At 50.6% G+C, this 26,250-nt stretch overlaps 2 protein-coding genes across 2 annotated transcripts in view; both read left to right on the forward strand.

Annotated features, from left to right (window-relative positions):
* Positions 1-5,831, forward strand: part of GLG1 (golgi glycoprotein 1) — a 59,825-nt gene extending 53,994 nt beyond the window's left edge. Inside the window, exons 24-26 of the mRNA XM_042834719.1 lie at positions 115-235; positions 1,386-1,492; positions 1,692-5,831. Coding sequence (XP_042690653.1) covers positions 115-235; positions 1,386-1,492; positions 1,692-1,859 — 396 coding nt within the window. The 3' untranslated portion in view covers positions 1,860-5,831. The remainder of the gene's footprint in view (positions 1-114; positions 236-1,385; positions 1,493-1,691) is intronic.
* Positions 5,832-6,310: 479 nt separating this feature from the next.
* On the forward strand, positions 6,311-26,194 carry PDPR (pyruvate dehydrogenase phosphatase regulatory subunit). Its single transcript, XM_042834779.1, has 17 exons — positions 6,311-6,717; positions 8,612-8,745; positions 9,621-9,702; positions 9,795-9,958; positions 10,954-11,075; positions 11,451-11,568; positions 12,838-12,987; positions 15,048-15,240; positions 16,691-16,815; positions 17,948-18,103; positions 18,211-18,344; positions 18,541-18,689; positions 19,964-20,076; positions 20,421-20,515; positions 21,131-21,220; positions 21,460-21,642; positions 22,743-26,194. Exons 1-17 carry the CDS (start codon positions 6,494-6,496, stop codon positions 23,145-23,147), a joined length of 2,637 nt encoding a protein of 878 aa, XP_042690713.1. The 5' UTR covers positions 6,311-6,493; the 3' UTR covers positions 23,148-26,194.
* Positions 26,195-26,250: the final 56 nt, after the last annotated feature.

Here is a 26,250-nt window from a genome sequence, read left to right on the forward strand (position 1 = left end):
AAGGTGCTGCACCTTTCAGAAGTGCAGAGCAGCAGGATCTGTGCTGTTTTCTTCTCTCCTATTTTTGTTGTTGCTTGAGATGTGCTTGCAATTTCTTCTCCCTCTTCCCCCCAGGAAGTGCTCAACATGCTGAAGGAGAGCAAAGCAGATATCTTTGTGGACCCAGTGCTGCACACAGCCTGTGCCCTGGACATTAAACACCACTGTGCTGCTATTCCTCCAGGGAGAGGACGCCGTAAGTGCTCAGGCTTCCCTTGTGCAACCTCTGAGTCCTGAGGGCCTTAAGCTGCCTTTTCATACCAGCATGATCTTAAGTACCAGATATTGCTGCTGTTTTTCTGTGGTCTGGAACTAGAAGTGATGGATGCTGCTGAATGGGGGTGTATCAAGAAGTGTTCAGTCCTCCCTTCTGCCCAAGGCAGCAGGATCAGTTCTGCAGTCCTGATGTCGTATCCTTGCAGCCTGTCTGCTGTTTTTAAAGAGAGTGTATTATGTTCCATTATTAATTGTAGAATGGCCTGGGTTGCAAAGGAGCTCAGCGCTCATCCAGCTCCAACCCCCTGCTGTGTGCAGGTCGCCAACCAGCAGCCCAGGCTGCCCAGAGCCACATCCAGCCTGGCCTTGAATGCCTGCAGGGATGGGGCATCCACAGCCTCCTTGGGCAACCTGTGCCAGTGCCTCACCACCCTTTGGCTGAAAAACTTCCTCCTAACATCCAACATAAGCCTCCCCTGTCTCAGTTTAAATCCATTCCCCTTGTCCTATCACTACCCACTCTCACAAACAGCCGTTCCCCCTCCTGTTTATCCGCTCCCTTCAAATATTGGAAGGCCACAGTGAGGTCTCCCCGGAGCCTGATTCATGTGATTACTGAAAAAAGCATGAAATCAGTTCCGTAGCCCTTCTGTGAAATCCTTGCTCAGGTAAATCCTGTTCAGAATAAGTGAGTGGGATCAATTTTGCAGTGATGTGTATCTGATGTGTATCTTCACTCTGTATCAGCTTTGTGCAGCTCCAGCTTATGCCCGTGCTATAGTAGGCTGTATCAAAGGCTTCCCTGAATCTAAGCTGCTTCTCTTACAGAAGCAAATCACTTTAGTTTCACAAGATTTACTCTTAGCCAATCCCTCTGATCCTGCTTTGTTCCTGTCAGTATTTGCCCACGGTTGGCTTTTTGTTTCAGTACGTTTGACAGGTAAAATTAATTCCCTTCAAAGGGAAGCCAGGGCTTTGTGTGCAGTTCATCAGCCTAGTGGGTCCGTTTAGGAAGCTGAGCAACCATCAGCCTCACATAGAACTGAAATATCCCTTTCCAGCAGCCTTTCCACAGCACGTGGTTGAAGGCACGGTTTCCATTTTGTAACACTATCTTCTGCACATCACAGAAATGTCATGCCTAATGGAAGCTTTGGAGGACAAGCGTGTGAGGCTGCAGCCTGAATGCAAGAAACGCCTTAATGATCGTATTGAAATGTGGAGCTATGCTGCAAAGGTGAATATGGAACAGATTTAAGGACCTCCCTTGGTTTTTTGGTTTTTTTTTTTTTTTGCATTGGATCTTTCTGTTGCAAAAAAAACCAATTTTTCAGTTTAACTTGTAATTGTTGCAACAGATGGCAGCCCTTACGAAATAACCAGGCTGAGTCACATGGGAAGCACGGCTTGGCTCATTGATTCCCTCTCACCCCTAGGTTGCCCCAGCGGAAGGCTTCTCTGACCTTGCCATGCAAGTTATGACCTCTCCGTCCAAGAATTACATATTGTCTGTGATCACAGTTGGCATCTGTGTACTCTTCCTGATCGGCCTGATGTGTGGACGCATCACCAAGCGGGTGACAAGAGAGCTCAAGGACAGGTAGAGCCTGGATTGCCTGCTGGAGAAATGCCTGCCCAGTGCCCGGTTTTGTACAGCCCTCCTCTGTATAGTCTACCCACCCCCTCTTGCGAGAGAGGAGAGTAAAAAGAAAAAAAAAAATTAGAACAGCAGCAGGTGTTGGCTCAGTTTTCCCATCCTGGATCTCATCCACAGCATCTTCATCCTATGAAAGTTTATGTGCAACATTGGCAGCCCAGCCAGCAGCTTTTGTTACCCCTTTGTTAGCAGACTCTCGTTTACCTGCCTGTAGACAAGTCTCTGTTGTACTGTTGGAACTGCCTTCACTCTCCAAATCAGACTGAAACGACCTGCAGCTCAAGCAGTTTTTAAGTAAATTTTTAAAGGAAGACATATATCTGCATACCAACAATATGATTTAGGTAACGGTTCGTACTGAAATACAGTCCTCCTCTGTGGCTGGGTGAAATGGAGGCAGGAAGGTAAAGGGTAAATTGCATCTCGCACCACAGTTGGCCTTGTTTTGGACATCTTGCTCATCTTGTGTAAAGCATCTTCAGAGCATAGTCTGGGACAACCTATGGACACCAGCACCGGTGTCCTCTCCTAGTGAATATCCTGCTTTTGTTACTGTGGATTCTTTTGGCTGAAAAGATGTCCTCCCTTTCTTCCTCTGCTGCTCAAGATAGAATAAAGTACCGACCAGGATTAAGTACTCATGTGAGCTGTACGACTTCAGTAGATTGAAGACAGGGCGTGGACACGAGGCTGTAGAGCCTGTCCACTGCCTGTAGTGTGCAGTGCTGCTGTCAGCAGGCAGGAGGTGCCTGGATTGGTTACTTGGTCAGTGTTTTTATTAGTGATGATGCAGTGACGTTTTAACACTCCTTTTCTTTCACGTTGCTGCTGTTAAGCTGTTACCCTTCCCAGTTAACTTCCTACAGGTGGTACTGACACCCTGGCAGTGCTTTGTCAGTGATGCAGGATGCGACTGAACGCTCGACCTGGCCGCTCTGACAGCTACGTGTGGGCCAGCACAGTGGTTTGTAACTGGCCTCCACCTTTTGAATTGTAGCGCTGTTTTTAGTTTCCTCACAGCGACAGTCGATGAGGATAGCAGCTGTGTTCCCTGGGATGCAGGTGCTGGTCCTGAAAGCCAGGTAGGAGGGGAGGGGAAGAGAATGGTATTGGTGTGAAAGGCAGACGTGTCGGTGTGTGCGCATGGGTGCTCTGGAAGGAGGTGTTCTGGAAAAGCTGTGGCCGTCATCTTTGTTCCTTTAGTGCTAGAAGGAGAGGTGGGAAGCCACATGCTGTGGTCAGAGCCTGAGCAGATGGATTTCCCCAACACTTTCGGCCTAGAAAGGACTGCACAAGAGCCAGCACAGTGTGTACAGTAGGGTGTGCTTTATCAGCCTTCTTGATGTGCTCTCCTGCGTGTGTGCTGCAGTAAAAATCACGTGCCTGACCCTGTCTAGCTGAAGCTGATGCTTAAACCATGCCTTTATTTTCCCTCTTAGCACGCTGCGAGGTAAGACCTGACGTTTTCCAGTTCTCCGCATTATTCTCTGTGATAATGAGGGAGATGGCTTTGAGACATCCTGGAATGTGGACCAGCAGATTCCCATGATGTTGCATGTACAGAAAGGCAGATGCAAAATACTGTGATGGCTTTTGCTGCCTCTTTGAAGTGCTAGAAAGCTGTAGCATGTGAAGCTTCTTGCAAGCGTTCCTTCATCCTGCTCTGAGGATGGACAGCAAGTGGTTGGTGATGCAGGTGATCTTTGCTCTGCTAGTGAGCCCTTCTGTCTCTGAGCATTCTGAGCACAAGGCTGGGTGGTAAAGGAAGTCTGAGCATGAGGATTCAGTAGAGGACTGGTGTGTGCTGGTGTCAGTGGGGTCGTTAGGTAGAACAGAAACCAAACCTGCATTTCCTCCCCCCTTATCCCCAGTGCTGATGGAGCTAAATGAGTCCTCTGTAAATGTGAACTGGCACAGAGAAGGAGCTCTGTCACACACAGAGCACAGGTGTATGACGCTTCAGATGTTAATTTGGCAGTTATAGATTGTTTGGTGTGACAGTCTGGGAGCTACCATTACTGCAGCAGAGGTGGGAGAGAAGGGGAATCGCGTGCTGTCTTGCTTGCGTGGTACAAGCCCTGCTTCTTGAACATCTCTCAGGCACAAAGAAATTGCTGTTGGGGCTTTTTTTAACCTCTTGTGACTTCCAAAAAGGCGTTTTGTAACCTGGTTAGATTGAAAAGCCGAATGAAGATGGTTTGTTGTCTAGAAGTAGCATCTTCCACTGAATTCCAAATGAATGGCGTTGCAGTGAAAGTTGTAGGTTTGTAGCTATAGCTCTGAATGTAAACCATGTTCCACTGTGAAGGTAACTTCTGTGTGTTCTGGGTTGGGTTGTTTTTTTTTTTCTTTTTGCTTTGTGATGTGGAGAAGGTGGATGCAGGGGATGAGCCAAGCTTCCTGCATTCTCGCTGGCTTCGGAGATGGCGTGCTGATGGATTCTGATGTGACACTTGAGAATCGTGAGAGCCCGCAGTGCTGGGGGCAGAGGCAGATGCTGACTGCATCTCTGCATGTTTCCTTCCAGCATCCTTTGTGGCTGTGCATTTGTAAAGGTGTGATGCTGGGCGGAGGGATCAGGCCTTTGTAGCAGTAAGCCTTATGCTTGTGTTTTAAAATCGGACTTTCTGACACTGCTGATGACCAGTTTTGCTTTTTTTTCCTTTACTGGATGTGCACCCAATCCCAACCTCGAGATGCTCTCCTCCTCCTCCTCTATACCTAAAAATCTAAGAGTTCTCAAAAGCACAGAAACCCCCCCAAATTACTCTTCCAAAATTAGCCTGTGTTGCCAGCACAACACCTTGCCCACAGGTTTTCCATTGCGATGGTGGTAAGAAACTTCTGCTGCTGCTGCCTTGAAATCAAGGGAGCCTGTTGCAGTTTGGTGGAAAGCGCTAGAACTGTCATCAGCCCAAAAAGCGTTGGTGGGGGGAAGGTTGCATTCTGCAGAATGCTGTGAGAGTCTTTGTCCTTACTGCAGAACCACGTGCAGAGCTTGCCCTTGGTGTGGGGACGCTTGTGCTGCTAGGAAGGTACAGGCAGGAGAGGGGCTGGCAGCCAGCAAGGCGTGCAGCTCTTTGTAGTTGTGTTTCCTGATGGTTCGTTGGGAGGACGTGGGCAGCTCCAGCTAACCTCTTAGCATTCATTCTTGCTGACCTTAAGAAATAACCTTATTTATTGCTCGCCTGGCGGGTCTAACCGAGTCTTTTTGCTGAGTTCCAGCATAGCTTCCTCCCGCCTTGCTTCTGCCCTTCAGGCTGTTGCATGACTGACATGGCTAGGGATGGTGTTCCTGGTGCTTGCAGTGATGCCTGGCTGTATCTGCCTTACCGGAGAGGGCTGGGGAAGCCTGAACAAACGAACCCGCAGGGATTGTGTGGAATGGCAGTGGTGGAGGGGATGGGATGGGATGGGGGCAGCAGCCCTCCAGTCTGTAAGCACAGAAATGTATCGTGGGGGGAGAGCAGCGGTAAAGCAGAGCTGCCTCGCATCTGAGCATGTTGTAGAGGAGGAAGCACACTCCAGGAGGGATGGTGGCTTCTACTAAAACAACTCAGTGTTTCGTTGGCAGTGTGGCAGGGGGTGTCTGTCCCTCTCCCCCCCCCCCCCCCCCCAGCAGTGTGAAACAGACCCAGCAACCTCTCATTGTGCAGCAAAGGCTGTTTGAACTTAACTCTTTTTTTTTGTTTGTTTTTAATGTGACATTAACGAGACTTTTCTTTTCTTTTTGTAAATTGTTTTCCTTTCTGTGTATAAAATCCTGGCCGTTTCTCGTTTGTTTTTTTTTTTTTTTTTTTTTTTACATGTTCATGCTGTGTAATTTTGAGATGTTACTGAGATTCTGAACATAATGTGCATTTTTTTTTCTGTACAGATGAAATGGGAGAATTTAATAAAAAGAGTCTGCAGGTTTTTACTTGTTGTGTTCACATTTATTTTTGATTCTTGCCTTCCAGTCTCCCTGTAGATGCTCTCGCTCCCCCCACGCCCGCAGCAACGCGCTGCGTCCCCTTTAAGGGAAACCCATCGGGGGCGTGGCTAGCGGTAACCACGCCCCTTCGCTCAGTGCTGGTCTGCGATTGGCTGCTATGCGGCGCGCCGAGCGGCTGTCGTGCTGCCGCCCGCCTGCCGTAAAGCGCGGAAGGTCAGTCCGGCCTCCCGCCGCCAGGTGAGCCGCCGCCCGGCCCGGCTCCCCGCGCCCCGGAGCGGCCGCAGCCGGCCCGTTCGCCGTCCCCTCGTCCTCCCATTCCCACCCGCTCCGCGCCGCCTCCGTGGATCCGCCGATAAGCGGCGGGGAGCGGCCCGAGGCGGTGCCGGCGCGGCCTGTGCAGCCCGGCGTCGGGTCCCGAGGCGCGGAGCCGCCCGCCGCAGCGCCCCTCGCTGTTAGAAGGGCCGCCGTGCCGCCTCCCCGCTTCCACCTCTTCCTCGCTGCGGTCGGCACACACCCACCCTCCGATCCTTCGCTCTCGCCTTTCCGCGTCCTCTCGTGCCGGCGCCGAGGTGAGCGGTAATTCTCGTCCCTTCGTCCCCGCAAGGAGCGGTGTCTGCTCGCGGCGGTGCTGGCACGGAACGGCCGGGATGTTCCTGCGGCTGCTGGCCGACGTGCGGTGGCGTGGGGCTGATCCCAAGTGGAGGAGCGCGGCCCGCTGCCGGAGCGTCTCCGGGACGGCCGAAACGCAGCCGGTCCCCCTGCCGGCACAGGCCCGGGTGGTCATCTGCGGGGGAGGCATCGTGGGCACCTCGGTAGCCTATCACCTCGCCAAGCTGGGTTGGAAGGATGTCGTCTTGCTTGAGCAGGGCAGGTAAGGATTTTTGGTAATAAAAACGGAACTGAGCACACAGCAGCACGTGCTGTGATGTGCGGTTTCTGCCTCTCGGCACTGGAGCCATGGAGCAGGCTGATATTTAATAACAACACACAACTGCTGCTTCACGAGTACAAGAAGCCCTTCTCCCTCATTCCTTCTCTCCCCTTCTCCTTGGCTCCTGCCCTCTCCCCAGGATCAGGAGGTCAGTAGTGGGTGCATGACGGTTTCCCTCTGCCACGCCTTCCCTCTTACACTTGTATCCTGCTGCAATGTGGACTCTTCCCAGGGGCTGCAGTCCTTCAAAAAAACCTGCTCTGGTGCTTTTCACTTGTAAATATGTTTTTATAGAGTCACCACTGATGTTTCTGGGTGGGCCCAGCCATGCCTTGCAGTGTGTCTGAGAGCTGTCTGAAGGTGTGCTCCATTGGGCAACCCTGGGTTTCTCTCCCAGGATCCATCTCTGCAGCCCTCTGCCCTCAAATCCTGGCTTCCTGCATTTGCTGCAGAGATGAAATCTGTCTAAAAGCAGAACTCACAAACTGCGGGCCTGAAATCCATGCATTCTCACTCACACTAAGCTTCTGTTCAGTGGCATTGTGATGATGCTAATTTCTCAACTGACCCCTAGAGATGTAGGGTGTATTTTCTTCACCTACAGACTCCCAGCAGTAAGCACTGAAGGCACTTGCGTGTAGGGATAGGAGATGATGGGGTCAGCAAAGTTGCTTGCATTGTTTGTACATACACACATGCATTCAGAGGAGATTTAGGTTTGCCTCCCGCCTACCCACACAGATCCAAGCTGCAAAAGTCAGAGTAGCTGACACTGTTGCTCTGTAAGGAGCGTGCTGCTGGTAGAGGAGGCTAAGAGATGCAAGTGAACTAAACTAGTAGAGCACACCAGCTCTGTCTGTGGTTTACTTGCAGGTAATCAAGCAAAACACAAGGTGGCTTGGAAAGATGGGACCATTTTAACATACCCAAAAATCTGTATAGATCATCCCACCCCTGGTGACCACCTCCAGAAGCAGGAAGTGCTGCATACCATAAAGTATTGCACCACCACCACAGCTCAGAAGAGATTGCAGGAGATGGGGAGGTTGTAGGTGGACACGGCCTATTTGGTGCCCTGTCAGCTGGTGAAAGGCTTGGGTTGTCTGCTTTGTTCTGTCACAAAGTTTAGTGCCTATCTGCAAGGTGTGTGTTACAGTTTGGCTGAACATAAGCTAGAGAAACACTTTGTGAATTCCATATTGAGTTGAATCAGAAGCCCGTGGCAGGGTTTAATGCATCTTGTTGGAAATTTACTGCCAGCTTTTTCCTGTTGTGTGGATTCCTGTTTTGGAAGTTGACTCTTGGTCTGTTCATGAGGCAGTCTGGGGGCCTCGTGCAGGAGAGTGCTGAGGGATTTGAAGTGTCTGCTGCTGCTGCGCCTGCAGGTACAGCACTGAAGTGGCTTCCCATCAGCTGACTAGCAGGGAGCAATTCTTTCTGTAAGCTGCAAAGGCTCTGAGAAATCCAAGTTAACTTTCCTCCAAGGGAAGCCCTGCTTTGGAGGTAACCCCATCAGGTAGGCAGGTTGATTGAGTGCAAGATCATATATTTTTCAAGTGATTTCTTTGAAAAGTGCCGACGTGCAGGACAAGTTAAAGAGGAGTTAATTTGGAACAGAATGCATTTTCAAAAGAGAGATAAAGCAAAACATCCACCTTATAGCTTTTGAGTCATCCTGAGGGGCAAAAGAGGGGCTGGTCCCTGTTTGTGATGCAAGGTGAGCAGAGAGGGGGTGCTCTTGGTCTGGTGTGCCTGGGGAGCTTTCTGGGGCACACGCTTGCCTCTCTGCCTGCCCATCAGCTGGATGAGGCTGTCCTTGTGGCTTCTCTTGCAGGTTGGCTGCAGGTACCACGCGCTTCTGTGCGGGCATTGTGAGCACAGCCAGGCCCGTGTCCCTTGAGCTGAAGATGGCAGACTACTCCAACAAGCTGTACCAGCAGCTGGAGCAAGAGACAGGAGTGCAAACAGGTACCAGAAGTGTAAGCACTAAGTAAGCTTTGGGAGGTTGGATCAGTGAAGTAATGCTCCCGTGTCTTAATTGGTGGTGGTTCCTGTTCAAAGAATGAGGTGGATGCAAAAAAAATGCAGTCAGAAGAATGGGAAGGAAGGTGTCAGATGGGCAGGCTGAAGGCAGGCTGCCTGCAGAGCGCGGGCCTTCTCCCTCTCATCTGTAACCTGGACAAACAGGTGAATTTTCCCAAGGACACTAAGAGAGATCAGAGCAAACGAGCCATGTTCTGCAGCAATTCACTTCTCAGAAAGGCAGAAAGGTTAACCAGCTCCAAAGTGCAGGCAAAGCAAGATGTTTTACTCCAGTCTCACCCTGGAAACGTGTTGAAATTCTTCCTCTCCTTCCAAAATGCTGGGGCACGTATCTGGTGTGAAGAACTGAAAGCACTCTGCTGCCAAGGACCTGTGATACATGTCATAGTCGACACGTGTCCATGGCCATGTCTGTGATTAAGGTTGGTATTAAGCTGCTGCAGGTGGTAGAATCACAAAACATCTGCTTCTGCTTGGTGAGGTTTTGTTGCTCTGCGTAGCTGTCGGATGACGTGCTCGCATTTTTGGCAGTAACCTCTCTTCTCTTTTAATAGGTTCCACGTGTGGAGTTTTACTGTTTTGTAAGCATGAGTAAATGTAGAACGAGGGAGAGTCAGAGCGCAGCTCAGAACTAAAGCACTTCTTGTCCTTTTTTTTTGCCATTTCTGGTTGCTCGCTGAGGTTCAGGTTGCGTGGGGCCTGGGATCTCCTGGCTCTCGAGTAGTGGAAGCAGCGGGTCTGAAACGAAAAGGAATTTGAGATCCTGCCCAAATCTGACTCGACTCTGGTGATTGTCACAGGGTACGTGAAGACAGGCTCCGTGTCCCTGGCTCAGACTCAGGATCGGCTGATCTCCCTGAAACGCATTGCTTCATCTCTCAAGTATGTATAAGCAGGAAGCACGTCTGATTCCTCAGCCTGCCTCGGTTCTGCCCCGTGCCTGACGGCGGCGTTTCCCCTGTGTTCTGTGGCAGCGTCTCGGGGATCCCCTGCGAAATCATCAGCCCCAAGCAAGTGGCACAGCTCCACCCGCTCATCAACATCCACGACCTGGTGGGGGCCATGTATGTGCCTGAGGATGCGCTGGTGCTGTCTGCCAACGTCAGCCTGGCTCTGGCCACGGCTGCCTCGCGGAACGGTGCGTCTCTCACTTCCTTTCTTTCTGGTGTTCCACATCCAGGTGTTCCCATGAGCACTGAAGACCAAAAGCTGGTTGTTTTTATGAGGCTGCTGTTCTGTAAAATCCTTTTTATTTTTTTATTTTTTCCTGCCTGGATGAATGTTTTATCGCATCCTGAGTCCTGTTTCATCAGAAATGTGGCCCTTCGTAGGAGCTGGATTAAATTAAACATGGGAGGAGTTTGAACAGTCTGAAATGCAAAAATAGAACCATCTCTGTTCACCCTCAGAGGGCAGTGAGGCACTGGCACAGGTTGCCCAAGGAGGCTGTGGATGCCCCATCCCTGCAGGCATTCGAGGCCAGGCTGGATGTGGCTCTGGGCAGCCTGGGCTGCTGGTTGGTGACCTGCACACAGCAGGGGTTGGAGCTGGATGAGCACTGTGCTCCTTTTCAGCCCAGGCCGTTCTGTGATTGGGCACATTGCTTTGGCAGGAGGTTTGGAAGTGGAGTGGGAAACACTGTTGGTGGGGCACTCTGACAAACTTGGAGCAGTGTGAAAGTGGGGCAGAGGTTAGGCTGGATGACAGAGCTGAGGCTTACTGAGGGTTCAGGTCCCTCAGGTTGGGAGAAGTGATTTAGGAAGGCTCCTCTCTTAGTTTCTTTTAGCCTTGCTCTGTTCTGCATGCTGATTTTCCGTAACAGAACTGATTTTCCATAAAAGAAGCAGTCTTGCACCCAAAGCATCAGGCTTTGTTGTATGCATGACCATAATTGAAAGCAGTCTGTGGTTGGGCTCTTCTTCACTGTTACTACAAGGGTCAGGTTGTCACGTGGCAAAGAACAACTCCTCCACTCAGCAATGGAGTTACATGCCTGCTGTTGCACAAATAGCAGGATTTCACTTGGGCCAAGCACGGGTGTTTTGTCTTCAAGCAAAAAAGAGCTTAGTGATAGCAGCCTGACACTGGGGCACGAAGGCTGGTGGTGGGCTGAGCTCCTTCTGTCCTCTGCAGGCGTCCAGATCCACGAGCGGACGAGTGTCAGCCACGTGGCAGTGCAGAAGGGTCGTGTGACCGGAGTTGAGACCGACAGGGGACACATTAAATGCCAGTACTTCGTCAACTGTGCTGGCCAGGTTGGATTATTCAGTTGCTGTTATCCTTGCAGTGCCAGCACCCAAATGGTGTTTGCTTCTAGAAGCAGAGCCCAGCGTTGGCTGTGCTGTACAAATCTCTTGCTTTTGTGTTTGAAGTTGGCCTATCCTCATCAAGGTCTGGCTTTTCTGAATGTTACGTCAGAAGCAAATACAGTCTTTGGCCTAGATGGTTTAGATCCTAAGAAAACAGGGAAAAAAATGTATTTGTTTAAGGCTTAGGCGCTGAGAACCACATCTTACTTGGCCTTTTGTGAAAGCCAGCCCGCAGAGGTGATCTGTTTGCATGTGCCTTTCTTATTAGAGGTTGTTTTCTTCTCCATTCTAACCTGCGCTTCTTTTTTTTCCTGATTTCAGTGGGCCTATGAGTTGGGCCACTCTGGGGAGGCACCAGTCAACATCCCAGTGCATGCCTGCGAGCACTTCTACCTCCTGACACATCCTCTGAAGGAACCTCTGGCAAACAACGTCCCCAGTAAGGGCTCTTCACTGTATCAGAGAATCACATCCCCCTTCCCAGGCGGTGTCACTGTGACAGGAGGGCCAGCTGTGCGCTGTCAGTTCTCAGCTCAGCTGGCAGTGGGATGTACTTGACCAAATTGCTCTGAATGTCTGTTTCAGTGGTAATTTATGTCATGGAGTCGGCAGGGTTGGAAGGTGGAAAAGGCTGTTGGAAAGCTTTTGCTGCAGAAACTGATTTTCCGAGCAGACGAATGACCTCAGGTCTAGCTTGCCTGGTTGGCGTGCCTAAATTAGGGAAGATGGTTGTTGCTCCTGTGGGCTGGAGATGGTGTTAGCCTTGGCGCTGTGCTTTCCTTGCAGGCTGCTGTGCCCAAATGGCCCATCTATTCCTTTCCTCCAACTGAAGCTAAGGCTTTGCAATGGCATTTACATGTCTGAGCTGTAGGGGCAACCCAAGCTTGAGATAATTGCTCCTCCCCCACGTTCTGGCTTTTGGATCTCTTAAAAGCCCTCGTGTTTGGAAAGCATTTGGGGAGTAGAAAGCTTTGCTTGTTTACTCTCAGTCTTTAGTAATTTCGGCTTCTAGTGAGCAATACCCATTTTCTCCAAGGAATTCAACTCTCTGACCAGACTCTGGAGTAATTAGAATTATATATTCACAGCTTTTTTGTGAGCGGGGGCAAAAGGCTGCAATAGGACATGTCAGGTCGAGTCTCATAAGGTGCTTCAAGTGGATGCAGCCATTAAGGAAGCCATCCCGACCTGACTGCCTGCTCTCACCCCCTCGCTGCCCATCTTCTTTGTGCCGGCAGCCTGCAGCCAAGTGGATCAGCGACTTGTGTGCATTAAAAATCACTGTTGCTAATGCACCAGGAAAATGAGGGGGTGGGCAGGCCTTCTCCTGGTGGTGTGTCAGGTCCTGGGTGCAGTTCCAACGGAATTGAGTTTGTAATCCAGTGTAAGAGTTTGTAAGCCCTGGCCACAAGGGATGTGTGGCACTGTCCTTCTGCTGGCTTTGGTGCTCTTTGCACCACCCAGAAGCTAACCAGAAGTTAACCTGAGTGATCGTGGTGGGAATTAACGATAATGAGTGGTCATGTGAGAGGCAGAAGTGGTGTAGGAGCATGAGTCTGGGAGGCTAACCCTGTTTGCTCTCCTGGCTGTGGGCTGCTAGCTTGGCCCAGCCCATCACCAGACCCGTTGGTGGTGTTTGCCATGAACGTGCAGGCGTAGCAGTCCCTCCTCTCCATTCCTTTCCCCCCTCTTTTTCTTTCCTCCTCAGCTGTTGTGGACCCCGATGGCAGGATCTACATCCGCAGCTGGCAGGGCGGAATCCTCTCAGGGGGCTTCGAGAAAAACCCCAAACCTCTTTTCACGGAGGGACGGAACCAGCTGGAGATCCACAACCTCCAGGAGGACTGGGATCACTTTGGTACGTGGTGGGGGACAGAGTCCTGCAGCAGCACAGCGCGTGGCTTTGGCAGAAGGCAGACTTGGCAGCCAAGTGTATTTCCAGTGCAGGAAGTTTGCTTTGCAGACAGAACCTGGTTTTGCTGCTTTCCAGACTTCATTCCACACTGACAGTGTTGTGGTTTGTTGCTCTCCACATACGCTGTCTTTTTCCTTCCATATTGCTTACTTGTGTTCTGATGTTCTGGATGTACTTCTGACACGGGGAGTTCTTTGTGTGGGAAGGAACACAGTGTGGTTTAGGAGTCCCTTTTTTCCTCATAACTTTGTGTGTGCCATCTCCAGTTCCCCTTTTGCCTTGGGGAACCGATTTTGCCCTTTGTCAGAGCTCTTTGCTGCCCTGTGGATGCTTCTGCCTGTGACTCTAGACACAGCTAGACTTTCACAGGTGTCTCCCTGCATTGCTAGTGTGTTCTTCCAGCTACTCCCCACCTTACACTGATTCCTTCTAGTTTTGTGTCTGAGGTAATGATGATACCACGAGCCATTCAAACTCCAGGGTGGTGAGTTAGAGCCAGGGTTGTCTGCAGTTTAGGGACCTGCAGATGGCTGCAGACCTGCTTGAAGTGTTAGCTTCACAGAAGAGTGCCCCAGCTGTGCACCCACTTCCTCTTTGGCTTTCTAAATGAGAAAGTGTTGCCTGCACCCACAGATTGCCTGAGTTTCAGAAGCAACTGAATGCCACATTTCAGCATGACCCTTTCATCAGTTCAGACTACTGAGCAGTTGAATAGAGTCAGAGCTTACTCAGCCAATATTTGATCCTTTCCTAGGGCAGCAGTTCCTGTGGTTTGAGCTCTTGCATTACTGCTTTGATCTCTTTGCTTGGAACACCTTTTGATTTTTGAAATGCTCTGTGCAGCTGCTTAAATGTTGGGTGTAAGTACAAATCTAAAACGGATCCCTCTTTTTATCAGTAAGAATAAAAGGGTCTGTAATGACAGTCTCTCCCTCTGGAATTGCAGTGCACGAGAGAGGGAAGAAAAGGAGCAGGTCACAAAGACCGTTTCTGTCTGTGATTTCTTAGGTAATGTGAAGTCTGAAAGCGTTGGTGTTTGAAAAGCTGAGGAGTGTTACTGGTGCTGAGGGCTTCGTTTCACTGTACAAAGCGATGGTGTCGGTTCTGTGCAGGCATCAGCAGTCAAAGCAAAAGATAGGAAGTTAGGCATGGAGCAGCAAACAAAGTTGTTATGTCGCCCTAAATCCTTGACTTGCCAGATAAGAGGTGTTGTTTAGGCTCCTTGTCTCCAGAGAGCATCATGGTACTGGAGAGGAGCTGGTGGGAGAGGGGCCAGTGGCCGAGCATGGCTTGGAGCAGCTTCCCAAGGGAGGGACTGAATGGGTGAGGAAGAGAGAGGGGACCAAAGGGTGATGGACGGAGGTCCAGGGAAGCCTGAGTGGGGTGGAGAGGCGAGGTGGGGAGCTCCTGTGCACTCTCTCTTCTGCAGTGGCAGCTGGAGGCCATCATAAAAGGTAATTGAGTGTGAGGTTTGAAACAAGAGGTGATTCCTCATACCATACACGTGTGGAACTCCTTGGCAGCACGTGCCAGGGGTCTTCAGAAGAAGTGGGGAAACAGTCGAAAAAGAAGAGATCGATTAAGGGTTACTATTTAGTAAATATCACTTACCTGTCAATAAATACTAGTTTTGTTTAGTAAAGACTGTTTAGCATTTAGTAAATATCATCCTTGTATTTAGTAAATACCATTTAGGGTGAAGGGAAGGCTTACCAGGCTTTTAGGAGATGCTCTTAGCTGCAGGTAAGTGTGGGCTGGCAAGACGTGTGAGGCACATGTCGCACAGCCTTGTCTCTTCTTGTTGCTCTATTGCTTTCCCTAACAAAACCAAACACATCTGCACTGTGGAAAACAGCACCGACCTCTTGGTGTGAATCAGTGTGGCTGTTTGTAGCTGGAATGAGAGCTGTGTTCGTGCAGCAGCCTGCTGGCCGGTCTGACCGTGAAGCAGCTGATGGCTCCGCGATGTGACTTCTGGTCTTTTTGTTTGTCTCGGCTCCTAGAACCCCTGCTGAGCTCCCTCCTGCGCAGGATGCCCAACTTGGAGGCCCTGCAGATCATGCAGTTGGTGAACTGCCCGGAGTCCTTCACGCCAGACATGCGGTGCATCATGGGCGAGTCGCCCACCGTGCGGGGATACTTCGTCCTGGCTGGAATGAACTCGGCTGGGATCTCATATGGTGGGGGAGCAGGCAAGTAAGTGGTTTCTCACTATTATGTGTGTAAGTAAGGTTTGAACTAAGGAAGAAGGCTGCTCGAATGTCGCTGTTTGTCACAGTCCTGCTGCTGCTAAGAGAGGGCGCTGTTGGCTCCAGCTCGAGGGATGGAGGGGAGCAGTGCTGCTTTCTGGTGATGTTCTGTGTGTATCCCAGTCTGTGCTGGCCTCTCCTGTCCTGCACACCTCTCCAGGCACCACATTCCAGTGACCAACAGCCTGCTGGGGATCAAGCGAGCTTCCTGAGCTAACCAGTCCCAATTTTTGTCTCCCAGGAATCTGCTTTTATCTCATCAAAGCTTATTCCTTCATCTTCTGTACTCTGTGTACCCTTTAGTTACTTTTAGTTTTATTATCTGGCTGAAACCATTTGCGTTTTCAAATTGTCACTGTGGAGAATTTCTCTCAAAACCGTGAATCTAAAGCAGGCAGAGCATCCATAGGTGGTGCCAGGTGTGGCCAATACAGCTAAAGGCAGCTGGAGATGTAATCATTTCCCAGCACATTCCAGCTCCTGTGCTAATGCAGATATTTTGACAGGCATATAAGTGTTAACCCAGCAGCAAAGTTGCTTGCAAAATGATCATCGCTTCCTCTGATTGCCATTTGGGTTTGGCAGCCCAGCATCCCTTCTGCTGTACAGCTTTCTTAACAAACTGCTCGGCTAGTGCTAATATCTGCATTTTTCCTCTAGTTTCTCTCCATTATCAATTAGCTTAACTCACCAAGGGAAGGAAATCATCACATTTCATTGCCGTAGCATAATACAGAGAATCTTTGCTGTGAGGTTCTCTAAGAGTCAAAATCTCTTCTGAAGCTAAAAACCAGTTTTCCATTTGCTGCTACAGCCTGAAGATGAGCTTATGCGACTTTTAATGATCAGCCTCAAACCCTTTGTTTTTCTGCTCACTGGCTGCAAGCAGATCCTTTAGCTCTGCTTTTACCTGAGCTGCCTTTGTCCCTTAGCTCTGGAGCCTTCCTCCCTCACTGCTGGGAGTGAAGCAAAACATAACTTGGCTGGTACCTGGTGCCGAAGTGAATGCTGTCACTGAGGCTTTGTGGCTGAGCCTGCACAAGGTGCTGAGAAATGACAAAGCAGTCAGCCTGCAGAATGCAGCCTAAGGACCCAGCACTGCTTTGTGTAGTGCAGCACGAGTGCTTGGTGCTGTCAGCCAAGCTGCCTGTCCAGTCTGGCTCCGTTCAGCACATGTCCTCCACTCCCTGCTGCCCTGTATTTTTCATCCTAGTGGGAAATTAACAACGCGGGGGGTTGATGGATGGCTTTTATAAAGGAGAAGTCTTCCAGATTCAGGATACCATTTTAGTTCTGCCCTCCCCCAGATGCTCTCCTGTCCGAACCGCCTTGTTTCTAACTTTGAAACTTTTGTTCCGCTGATGAATGTCTTGGTTTTTCTGTACTGCTTCCATCAGGTACCTGGCAGAGTGGATGGTCCATGGCTACCCATCCGAGAACGTCTGGCCTTTGGATCTGAAGCGTTTTGGCACTCTTCAGAGCAGCCGCACCTTCCTCCGTCACCGTGTGATGGAAGTCATGCGTAAGTGGGGGCTCTGCCTCGCCAGGACGTGCAACCATTTGCTCTTTGCTGCACTGTCTGTCCTCTGTCAGCTGTCGCTGCTCTGAGAGCCATTTTTCTTCCTGCTGGTCTCCCCTGGACAGTTGCAGGGATGCATTTCCCAGAGGGAGGGGGAATGGTGCTGGCTTTGTGTTGGCGGCGTTCTCGTTAGCCTTTCTGGAAGAGATGCTGTTGGTAGGGTGCTTCTTCCTATTCCTGTGCTTTGCCTCTGCTCTGGGGAACTTTGTGCTTCTCTGTGTAGGATTCCAGCCTAATGAAACAGCACCGAGGTCTGGGTTGGAAATAGTAGGGCTATCTATCTCAGCTCAGTACTTTATGACCTAAGGAGAAACTTAGTATTTATAAAGAAATATTCAGATGTCCTTCAGTTGTACTCCCTACTGGTAATGAGGGAGGATCGTGGAATGGTTTGTGTTGGAAGAGACCTTTAAGATCATCTCATTCCAACCCCCTGCTATAGGCAGGGACGCCTCCCTCTAGAGCAGGTTGCTCACATTCCCAGCCTGGCCTTGAGCCCTTCCAGGGAGGTGTTATCCACAAGGATGCTTGTTTTCTTAAAAAGGATATTTAGACATTGGCTGAGAAAGTGTAGGAGACATCTGGAAAAGCTTCAGTGATTAGAAAAGGCTGAGCTGCTGATATTTGAGGAGGTGAATTCGATGGTTCCCCCACTGTTAGTGTTGTCAGAATGAGGAGTGTGTGATAGAGAGTGCTGTCAGGGGGGAAGCGTGCATCACTAATGTCAGTGTGTGTGACTTCACAGAAAAGAGAGCTTTTGTTCAGGTGTATCAACAGTGTAGTCATGAGGCCACAGGTATCTACAGACCTCAGTGTTCTGTGCATATTTCACGAGGCTGCAGGTGCCTGCGAAGGCATTCTGTGCAAATATAGTTCGATTTTGCACAGCTACAAAAGGATCAAAACAGATTTGCCCATGCCCAAAAATGGAAGAGGAAATCAGAACTGTTTTGAGGGAATTCCCTCGATGTATCAGAAGAGGTATAAGAAATACACTCCTCATCAGTCATCTGGAAGAAGATCCTAGCTACAGGTCACCTCTTGACCTAACGGGGGCTCTGTGTGACCATTGCAGCTCTCATGTGTGACCTGAAGGTTCCCCGCTGGGACTTCCAGACGGGCAGACAGCTGCGCACCTCCCCGCTGTACGACCGCCTGGATGCCCAGGGGGCCAGGTGGATGGAGAAGCACGGCTTTGAGAGGGTCAAATACTTCGTCCCACCTGGGAAAGGTGAGATCGTGTTTTCCTCTGCCTGGTGCATCTGTCTCACTCTGCATTTGCTGTTAATTTGTTCCATTTATGTGGAAAACCGTGGCTTCGTTTCTTCTTGATGTTAGATCTGCTGGATTTGGATCAGAGCAAAACCTTCTACAAACCAGACTGGTTTGAGATCGTGGGTTCCGAAGTCAAGTGCTGCAAGGAGGCAGTGTGTGTGATCGACATGTCGTCCTTTACCAAGTTTGAGATAAGTGTGAGTAGTGCTGGAGTGGCGGGGCACAGCCTGGCCGGGGCAGCCTGCTCTTTCCTGGTGATTCCTGAGGATAGCTGGAGGGAGGGGGGCCAAATTCCCAACTGGAAGAATTTGGGCCAGAACGTTGACGTGCTCTTCAGCTGCCCCAGCGGATGAGTGTTGCTCACACAGCTTGTCTGACTCTCATCTCCCATAGTCCACAGGAGACCAGGCGCTGCAGAGCCTGCAGTACCTCTTCTCCAACGACCTGGATGTGCCAGTGGGGCACGTTGTGCACACTGGCATGCTGAATGAGAACGGAGGCTACGAGAACGACTGCAGCATAGCGCGCTTGAGCAAACGCAGGTGGGTGCACATCTCCACCACCTGCATTGGTGGGAGTGCCTGTAGGAGCCTCTCAGCAAAGGCTGCAAACTCCACTCCTGCTCCTCATAAAGAAACAGGAAGCCTCTGTGCTGCTGTAGTGCTGCACCCCAAATGGGAGCGTGGCTTTAGTGGGGGAAATGGGCCCTTATGGTGGCTGCAGGTCAGAGCAGATTTCAGCCACACGGTGGGGTTCAGGTGTTTGCTTTCTCCATTGACAGACACGTTTCTTTTCAGTCATCAGTTGATTGCTTAAGTGTTCAGACTAACAGCGTTTGCTTGTTGACTCCTGGGCAATCTTCTCACTGGGGTTCCCTGCTGAGGTGGCTCCTTTGGGATTATTTCTGCTCGCATTGCTGTGTGGTTTCCCTCATTCTCAGCATAGTGCACTCTCATGTGGTTTTTTTTTTGCTCTCTGATGCAAACTGACACGATCACAGGATCTTTAGATGCAGCAACTTGAGCTCTCTTTGGCATTTAATTAAAAAAAACCAACCCCTTCCGATGGTTAAAAACTTTTTAGTGGGTATGTCTCAGCTGAGCATTGGTTTTATTTCCCTGCACCACTTTCTGTGTGTGCTCTCATTGTGCTGATGTGAAAGCAGTCTTTTCTGCTGCTCTTCTAATTAGAAGCTGCTTTTTCCCTCTTCCTCTATTTGCATTCATGTATTGTTAGGACCATTGTCTGCCTCTGCGTGAAACTGGTGGCTTTCCTCCTTGCTAACCACGTTTGCAGATATTATCTCTGTCAATAATGCACTCCAGCTCACAATCTGTATGAAAGAGACCAGCTTGTTTCCACATATCAAATAGAGTTCTGTGCACAGACCCTGTTAATAATAACCACCATTGTGTCAGGAGAGACTTGCTGAAACAAGAAGTTGCTTTGAGAATGGAGCGCCCTTGTGCTGTCAGAGCGCCCGCAATCACTGCTCTTCAAGAGCTGCAGAACTGTCTGCAAGATGACTGTGACTTTGGAGCTGCCACGTGGGCTTGCTGTAGAACTGCCTGCATTCTGTTTCTGGAGCTTCTGCTTCTGCCTTATCACCAGAGTGCTGCTGCTGCTTGCAGGCAAAGCTTTCCTGTCGTAACAGATGTGATGGTGGTGATCCATGAGTCGTGGTGTTCCTAAACCACCATACTGGGTCTTGTGTTATCTTGGGAGGTGCTGAGTGCCTCCAGTGGTTGTTGGGCATAGAATGAACTGAGTGATTTCATGGCTGTCGAGATTCATTGTTTCTTGGTTTCTTTTCCAGCTTCTTTATGATTTCCCCAACTGACCAACAAGTCCATTGCTGGGCCTGGCTGAAGAACCATTTGCCTGAAGATAGCAACTTGACCATAGAAGATGTGACCTGGAAGTACACAGGTAATGCACCTCTGAAAGCAGACCTTGTTGCATGGCCTGAAGTCACAGATGGTGCCTTGTGTTTGTTGTGGTGTCTGTGAAGCTGTGTCTCTTTTCCAAGCGGATGAAACCAGTCATCAGACTCTTCCTCCCAGCAAGCCGTGAGCTGGGAGACAGATTTCCTCTCCTGTGTGCTGCCAGGAGAGTCTAATGATGTCCCTCTTCTTAAGTGATCTTTACAACCCTCCCCGGTGGGAGGGTTACTCACAGCTTCCCAAAGGGAAATAAAAATAGGTGCATGCACGTGTGCAGCATGAATAGGACCTCGTCAGTCTGATCCTAATGATTCATCTTCCTCTCTTTAGCTCTCAACCTGATCGGCCCCCGTGCTGTGGATGTCTTGTCAGAGTTGTCCTATGCCCCAATGACCCCGGAACACTTTCCTTCTTTCTTCTGCAAGGTGAGTGACCGTGCTTCCTTCCTCCTCACCCCACTAGGTTTCCAGAAGCGTGTGTGCAAGAGGGAAAGGCCTGTGCTTCCAGTAGTTAGGGGGGAATTTGGATTCACCTACAGTTACTGCAGTGGCTGTGCTATGCTGGTCATGTCCTCATTAGGTTCACTTTGCTACCTGCTTTATTTGGACTGTGCTTGCTGAATATATAGGTTAACACGAGTTTGTTGTCAGTCTCCCACTCGCTGTAGGCTTGGTGCCATGTGGTATCATGGCATGTATCATGTAACCTGTTCCAAATCCATCAGTCAGGGGCAGCTGGGGTTGGTGGCTCTGGAGTCATTGTCACGTCCAAGGGCTGAGCAGCTAGCTGCTGTTAACTCCTCCAGAGTGTAAAGCATCAGCTGCTGTTCCCATCCAGTTCCAAGGCTTTCACGAAGAGATTCAGTAACCTGGATAATACTTGGATAGCTGCTGCCTGGATTCTTAGATTCAGTCCTTCAGCAGTGTGTGCTGGTGGCAGACGACTCGTCCCACGCGGTGTGCGTTGTGTGTTACTGTGTTCCTTCTGGATCTCTGTGCTGTGTTCCAGTTGGGATGTTTTCACCCCTTCTGATTCTGCAGGAGATGAGCGTGGGCTACGCTAATGGCATCCGAGTGATGAGTATCACTCACACAGGAGAGCCTGGATTCATGCTTTATATTCCCATCGAGGTAAGAACACACTGCAGCCTCAGCTAATTAAAACAGTTGCTTGCATGCATAATTAGCAATGGATTTTCCACCTTGACTCAGGGTAACAAAGAGTGGGAAAGGTGCCTGCAGGGCACAAGGGGAGATCCCTGCTTCGTCTAGCATCCCAGCAGCCAGCAAACACGGGTGGTGGTGTGTCAGCTGCTGCCCCTCTTTCCTGGTGCGTGCCTGCAGCTCTGTGCTTCCCCCTTCCTTTGCAGTACGCCCTCCATGTGTACAACGAGGTGATGAACACGGGGCAGAAGTATGGGATCCGCAACGCCGGTTATTACGCGCTGCGCAGCCTGCGGATCGAGAAGTTTTTTGCCTTCTGGGGCCAGGATCTGGATGCCTTTACCACTCCTATGGAGTGTGGCCGTGAGTTCCAGGTCAAGCTGGAAAAGGTACGGTGGAGAACTGGAATTGTGGCAGGGCCCAGCAGTGCAGCGATGCCACCCAAGTGGGTAGAAGGGTCATTTTGTGATGGAGCTGTAAGGGTGTGACTATAACCTGTGTTCTTAGGCTTTGTAAAGGTGCTAAAAAGATTTTAAAAATATGCCATCTTCCTCTTTCCTGGGCAGCATTCCCGGTGATCTGGGTAGTATCCTGCGTAGCTCAGTGTAGTGGAGGGAGCTGCATACCTTCCAGCACTCGTGTTTCTCCCAGCTCCTTTCCCAGTCTGATGAAGCAGAAGCCAGCCCGTGCCCCACGTGGCTTGTCATGAAGCTGAAAGCATGCCAGGATAGACACCAGGGACAGGAGCTCTCTATTTTTGCTGTAACATAAACCAGTGTGGAACTGTACCCCACTGTGCTGTGATAGAGACAGGTGCCATCCCTATCACTTGCTTGTTTTCATCTTTCTCACATCTTTGCATGAGCCAAAACAAATGCTTGTATCAGCTCAGGGAGCACACACTGATCATGGGTACAAATTTTGGATGGTTTCCTTCTGGTTTGTAAAATCATAGAATCATAGAATGGCCTGGGTTGCAAGGGAGCACAGTGCTCATTTCTTTTTAGCCCCTCTCCTATGTGCAGGTCACCAACCAGCAGCCCAGGCTGCCCAGAGCCACATCCAGCCTGGCCTTGAATGCCTGCAGGGATGGGGCATCCACAGCCTCCTTGGGCAACTGTTCCAGTGCCTCACCACCTTCTGGGTGAAAAACTTCCTCCTAATATCCAACCTAAACCTCTCCTGTCTCAGTTTAAAACGCAGTGGAACTTCTGGGAGCAGAAAAATGACGGAAACTGCAGTTGTGAAATGCCTTTGGCTGAGGTGAAAACTCCAGGGCCCCTTTCACGACTGCTCTTGCATTTAATACCTTCAGCACATGGACCAGGGGGGCGTGACAGCTTCTGTGTGAGCTGGGTGCAGAAGCAGCCTGTTCTGATGGGGCGTAACTTCCAAGCCCAAGCCGACCTCACCTTGGTAGTTTGTTAGAACTCAGCAGTGCCGCAGTTTCCCTTCCTTCCATCAGCCGAGCCTTTCTTTTTTCCCCCAGGGGATGGAGTTTGTTGGCCAGGAAGCTCTGTTGGAGCAGAAGCAGAACGGGGTGTACAAACGCTTCACCATGTTCATTCTCGAGGACCATGACACAGATATGGACCTCTGGCCCTGGTGGGGCGAACCCATCTTCCGCAACGGCCGCTACGTGGGCAAAACCACCAGCAGTGCCTACAGCTACACTCTGGAGCGCCACGTCTGCCTTGGCTTCGTGCAGCACTTTGATGAGAAGACAGGGGAAGAGCTGGTGGTGACGACTGACTTCATCAACCAGGGCGAGTACGAGATCGACATCGCCGGGCAGCGCTTCCAGGCCAAAGCCAAACTCTACCCCTTCAGCTCCCTCTTTGCTCAGCGTCGCCGCAAGGATGAGGTGGAACTGAGTGGCTACCAGAGGGAGTAGTGCTGGCTGGAGCCCCACTCCTTTTTCCCAAGCTGGAGTCTTCAGCTGCCACCTTCCCGTGCTCTCTCCACACCTCCATACGTTTCTTTTCTTTTTTTCCTTTCCAGCCTTGCAGCTTTTAAACTTTTTTCCAGCGTGTTCCATTTTGTATGTTTTAAAACTTTTAATTCTCCAGCTTTCTGAACCCTGTCCATCTCCCTCCCTCAGCCCTTTGCTTGCCAGGCTCCCCCATGTCTCAAAGCACAGTGCTGAACGTGCACCCAGGTGCCCATGGGAGCGTTTCAGTGGGAAGCCTGTACAGGAGCAAACATCTCCATAGCCATGCAGTGATGGGAAGGGCTCAGGGGAGCTCCTGAGGACTACAGCCTTTCTCTCTCCTGCAGTATAAGGCACAGGACAGCAGGTATTGACTCTGCTCTGCTGTCACTCTGGCAGGTGACCACTTTGCAGAGGGGTCAGTGCATGGATGCACACAGCCATAGAGCGACCAGCTACCTCACCAGCACAGCACACAGCATTGGGTGAGCAGGCAGGTGTTGGTGTGTTCCAGCCAGCCCCACCATTTTGCCTAGCAGGGAACCCAGTAGGTTTAACCATCACATCATGGAGATGATGCTGGTAAGTCTTTCACTGTCATTTGGGTTGGATTTTTTTTTTATGGGGGGTCAGTGTTGGTCTTCAGTTGTATTTATAGGAATTCTACATGGGTAGATAATGCATATAATCTGCCTTTATAGAATTGAAGACCAACACGTGTTTTAGTTCTGTAAGGGGGTGGGGTTGTTTTCTATTAGCAGAAATAGGGCAGGTGTTGGTGTTCCACGCCGACAGCACTGTTGAAACACCACTTTGTTTCAGCCACACAGTGTGCAGTCCCTCTGTGAGCATTCTTTCACTTTCCCTCATTGACATGACTGTCTGGCAAGGTTTGTGCAGAGAACACAAGTTTTCTTACCAACTCGTGTTTGGGGACATAAGGAAAGCAGGCGGCGCCAAGTTGTGTCACACAGGTTGACATCTTTCTCTTCTTCTGGTTGTGTGAGCGACCAGAAGCAAAGCTTTTCTTTATTTCCTGGAAGGAGGTGGTTGGCTGTTCCTCCTGGCCCTGGCACCCACCTATTCACTATGGCTTTCCTGCTCCCCTCCATGCCAACATCGCCCTGGAGTTTAAGCTCAGCCTTGCACTGATGCAGCCTTGATGAACACTTTGTAATTTGGGGGCATTTTCCAGTGAAGTGGTGAACATCACGAGTGTAAATACGAGCTCTAAGCCTTGGCAAGCTCCCGCTTTGTTTCCTGCTACTTCAGTTGTGCCTTCAGTTGAGCCTTTGGTCGGCCAGTTTGTGGTTGAGATGTTCTCAGTGTGCAGGAGTTGGACGGAGCTGAGGCAACGAGGGTGGAAGGGAAAACCCTTTATGCCTTAAGAACAGAGCAAGTTCCCCATTCAGGCTGGTACGGAAGCTGCAGAAATTACAAGTGGAACTTTGCGTTGACTCTCCAGTACCAGAAATAGAGTGAGAGCAGCCCTACGTCGCGCCGCTCGATGGAGGAGCGCTGTGCCAGGGTTGAGGCTCAGGGCTGGGCGGTTTGGCACCTGCTCCTGCCTTCCCTTCTGCAAGTTCTGATTCTTCTTTTGGAGCTGGAGCTGCGTTCTGTCCCTCGCTGTGGCCGTGCCTGACCTCCCATGCCTTTGCTGGTCTTTGAGAAGGTGCTGAAGCAACCCGTACGGGAGAAAGGACTTTGTTGTTGATGTTTAATGACCTGGGGATGAGAGGAAGCCAGCTGTTGAGAAGCGTTTTCTATTTCAGCAGGGTGTGCTGCGGCGATTTTCACATCTATCTTTGCCAGACTTCATTTCTTCCTCGTGTCTCTGTCTGGATTTGCTGCTCCTTGCTGCTGCAGTTCATCTTGCTGTTCTGTGGTGAGCAGGAGGGGCCGTGCAATGCCTGCCCTGCATCTCGGGGTCATGTTGCAAGCCTGGCTCCCTCCTCCTGTTGCTGTGCCCACTCCCATCCCCTGGTACAGGGCTTCCTCGAGCTGAAGTCCTGTGCTTCCATGGGACCTCAGGCCGTGGCTGATGGGGAAATGCAGGGACTGAAACTCTTACATTTGAGGAAGGGAAAAAAATTACAACAAAAGACTGCCCTCCACTTTTGCAAAGGAAATCCGTTGCTTATGGGGCAGGATTCTTGTTTTAGAGCAGAACACGTGGCTGCTGGTAAAGCCCAGCAAAAAAACATCATCACCTTTGGATTCGTCTTCCCGACTGGTTTCATTGGGACATTTGGGCAGCTCGATTCTTGCCCGTGTCAGCAAGTTGAAGGCTTTCAACTTCCTTAAGTGGCTGCCAGGGCTGGGGCTGGCTTATTTTACCTCCCCGTTCCAGCGGGAAACAGGATGCGGGGGAGCAGGGAGCAGTGCCACCAGGCACGCAGGAAGAGCAGGCAGCATTTCTCTTTGCACTTTAATCGCTCGGAGCCCTCAGCAGGAGCAGCCCTGTGTGTTTTGGGGCAGGAGAAGAGCCTGGAAGCATTGGCTCAGCTCCTCCTGGGCAGGGTGAGGTGCTCTGCAGGCAGGCAGCACGTGCCCCCACCGCGTGTACCTGCAGGCTGTTGCTCAGAGCCCCTCTCTCTTCTTGCAGTCTCCCATTTTCAAGAGCTGCAAGGACTTCCAAAAGGGTTCTGTGGCAGAAATGTTAGGAACGAGTGCAGCTCGAGGCTGTGAAAGCGTTCCTTAGTGCCTTACATGGTGGAAGGGGTGGAGGTGCGCAGAGCAGCTCACTGTGCCCGCGCGGGGTCTCTGCATGGGAGGATGCAGGCAGCTCCTTCAAGCTCAGAGGGGCTGAGGAGATGCAGCACTGCTCCTGCCTGGCCATGGGGGACACGGATTGTTCCCAAGCACACAAACAGGGCTGAGCTGGCTGCTCTCTGCTGGGGCTGTTCTGTATGCTGTATTTATTGCCGTGCTTTACGTCATTTCATATTTTGGTTGGCTTGAATGTTGCTAGGTTTGTATATTAATAAAGAAGTGTTTTAACTACTCCTGAATGGGGCGGTTTGTTGTGCTGGAGCCTTGTGTACCCCTCAAGATCCAAATTCTATGG

Source organism: Centrocercus urophasianus, unplaced genomic scaffold (genome assembly GCF_019232065.1).
Source record: "Centrocercus urophasianus isolate 14NV4802_14NV808 unplaced genomic scaffold, USGS_Curo_1.0 seq_49, whole genome shotgun sequence".
In the NCBI taxonomy this organism is placed as follows: domain Eukaryota; kingdom Metazoa; phylum Chordata; class Aves; order Galliformes; family Phasianidae; genus Centrocercus; species Centrocercus urophasianus.

Bases quoted from the DNA above. Each gene is read 5' to 3' on its own strand.
- PDPR (XM_042834779.1), top strand. From the start codon at position 6,494: ATGTTCCTGCGGCTGCTGGCCGACGTGCGGTGGCGTGGGGCTGATCCC. The intron at 18,690-19,963 runs GTGGGTGCACAT...TTTCTTTTCCAG, and splicing joins GCGCGCTTGAGCAAACGCAG to CTTCTTTATGATTTCCCCAA. The intron at 20,077-20,420 runs GTAATGCACCTC...TCCTCTCTTTAG, and splicing joins TGTGACCTGGAAGTACACAG to CTCTCAACCTGATCGGCCCC.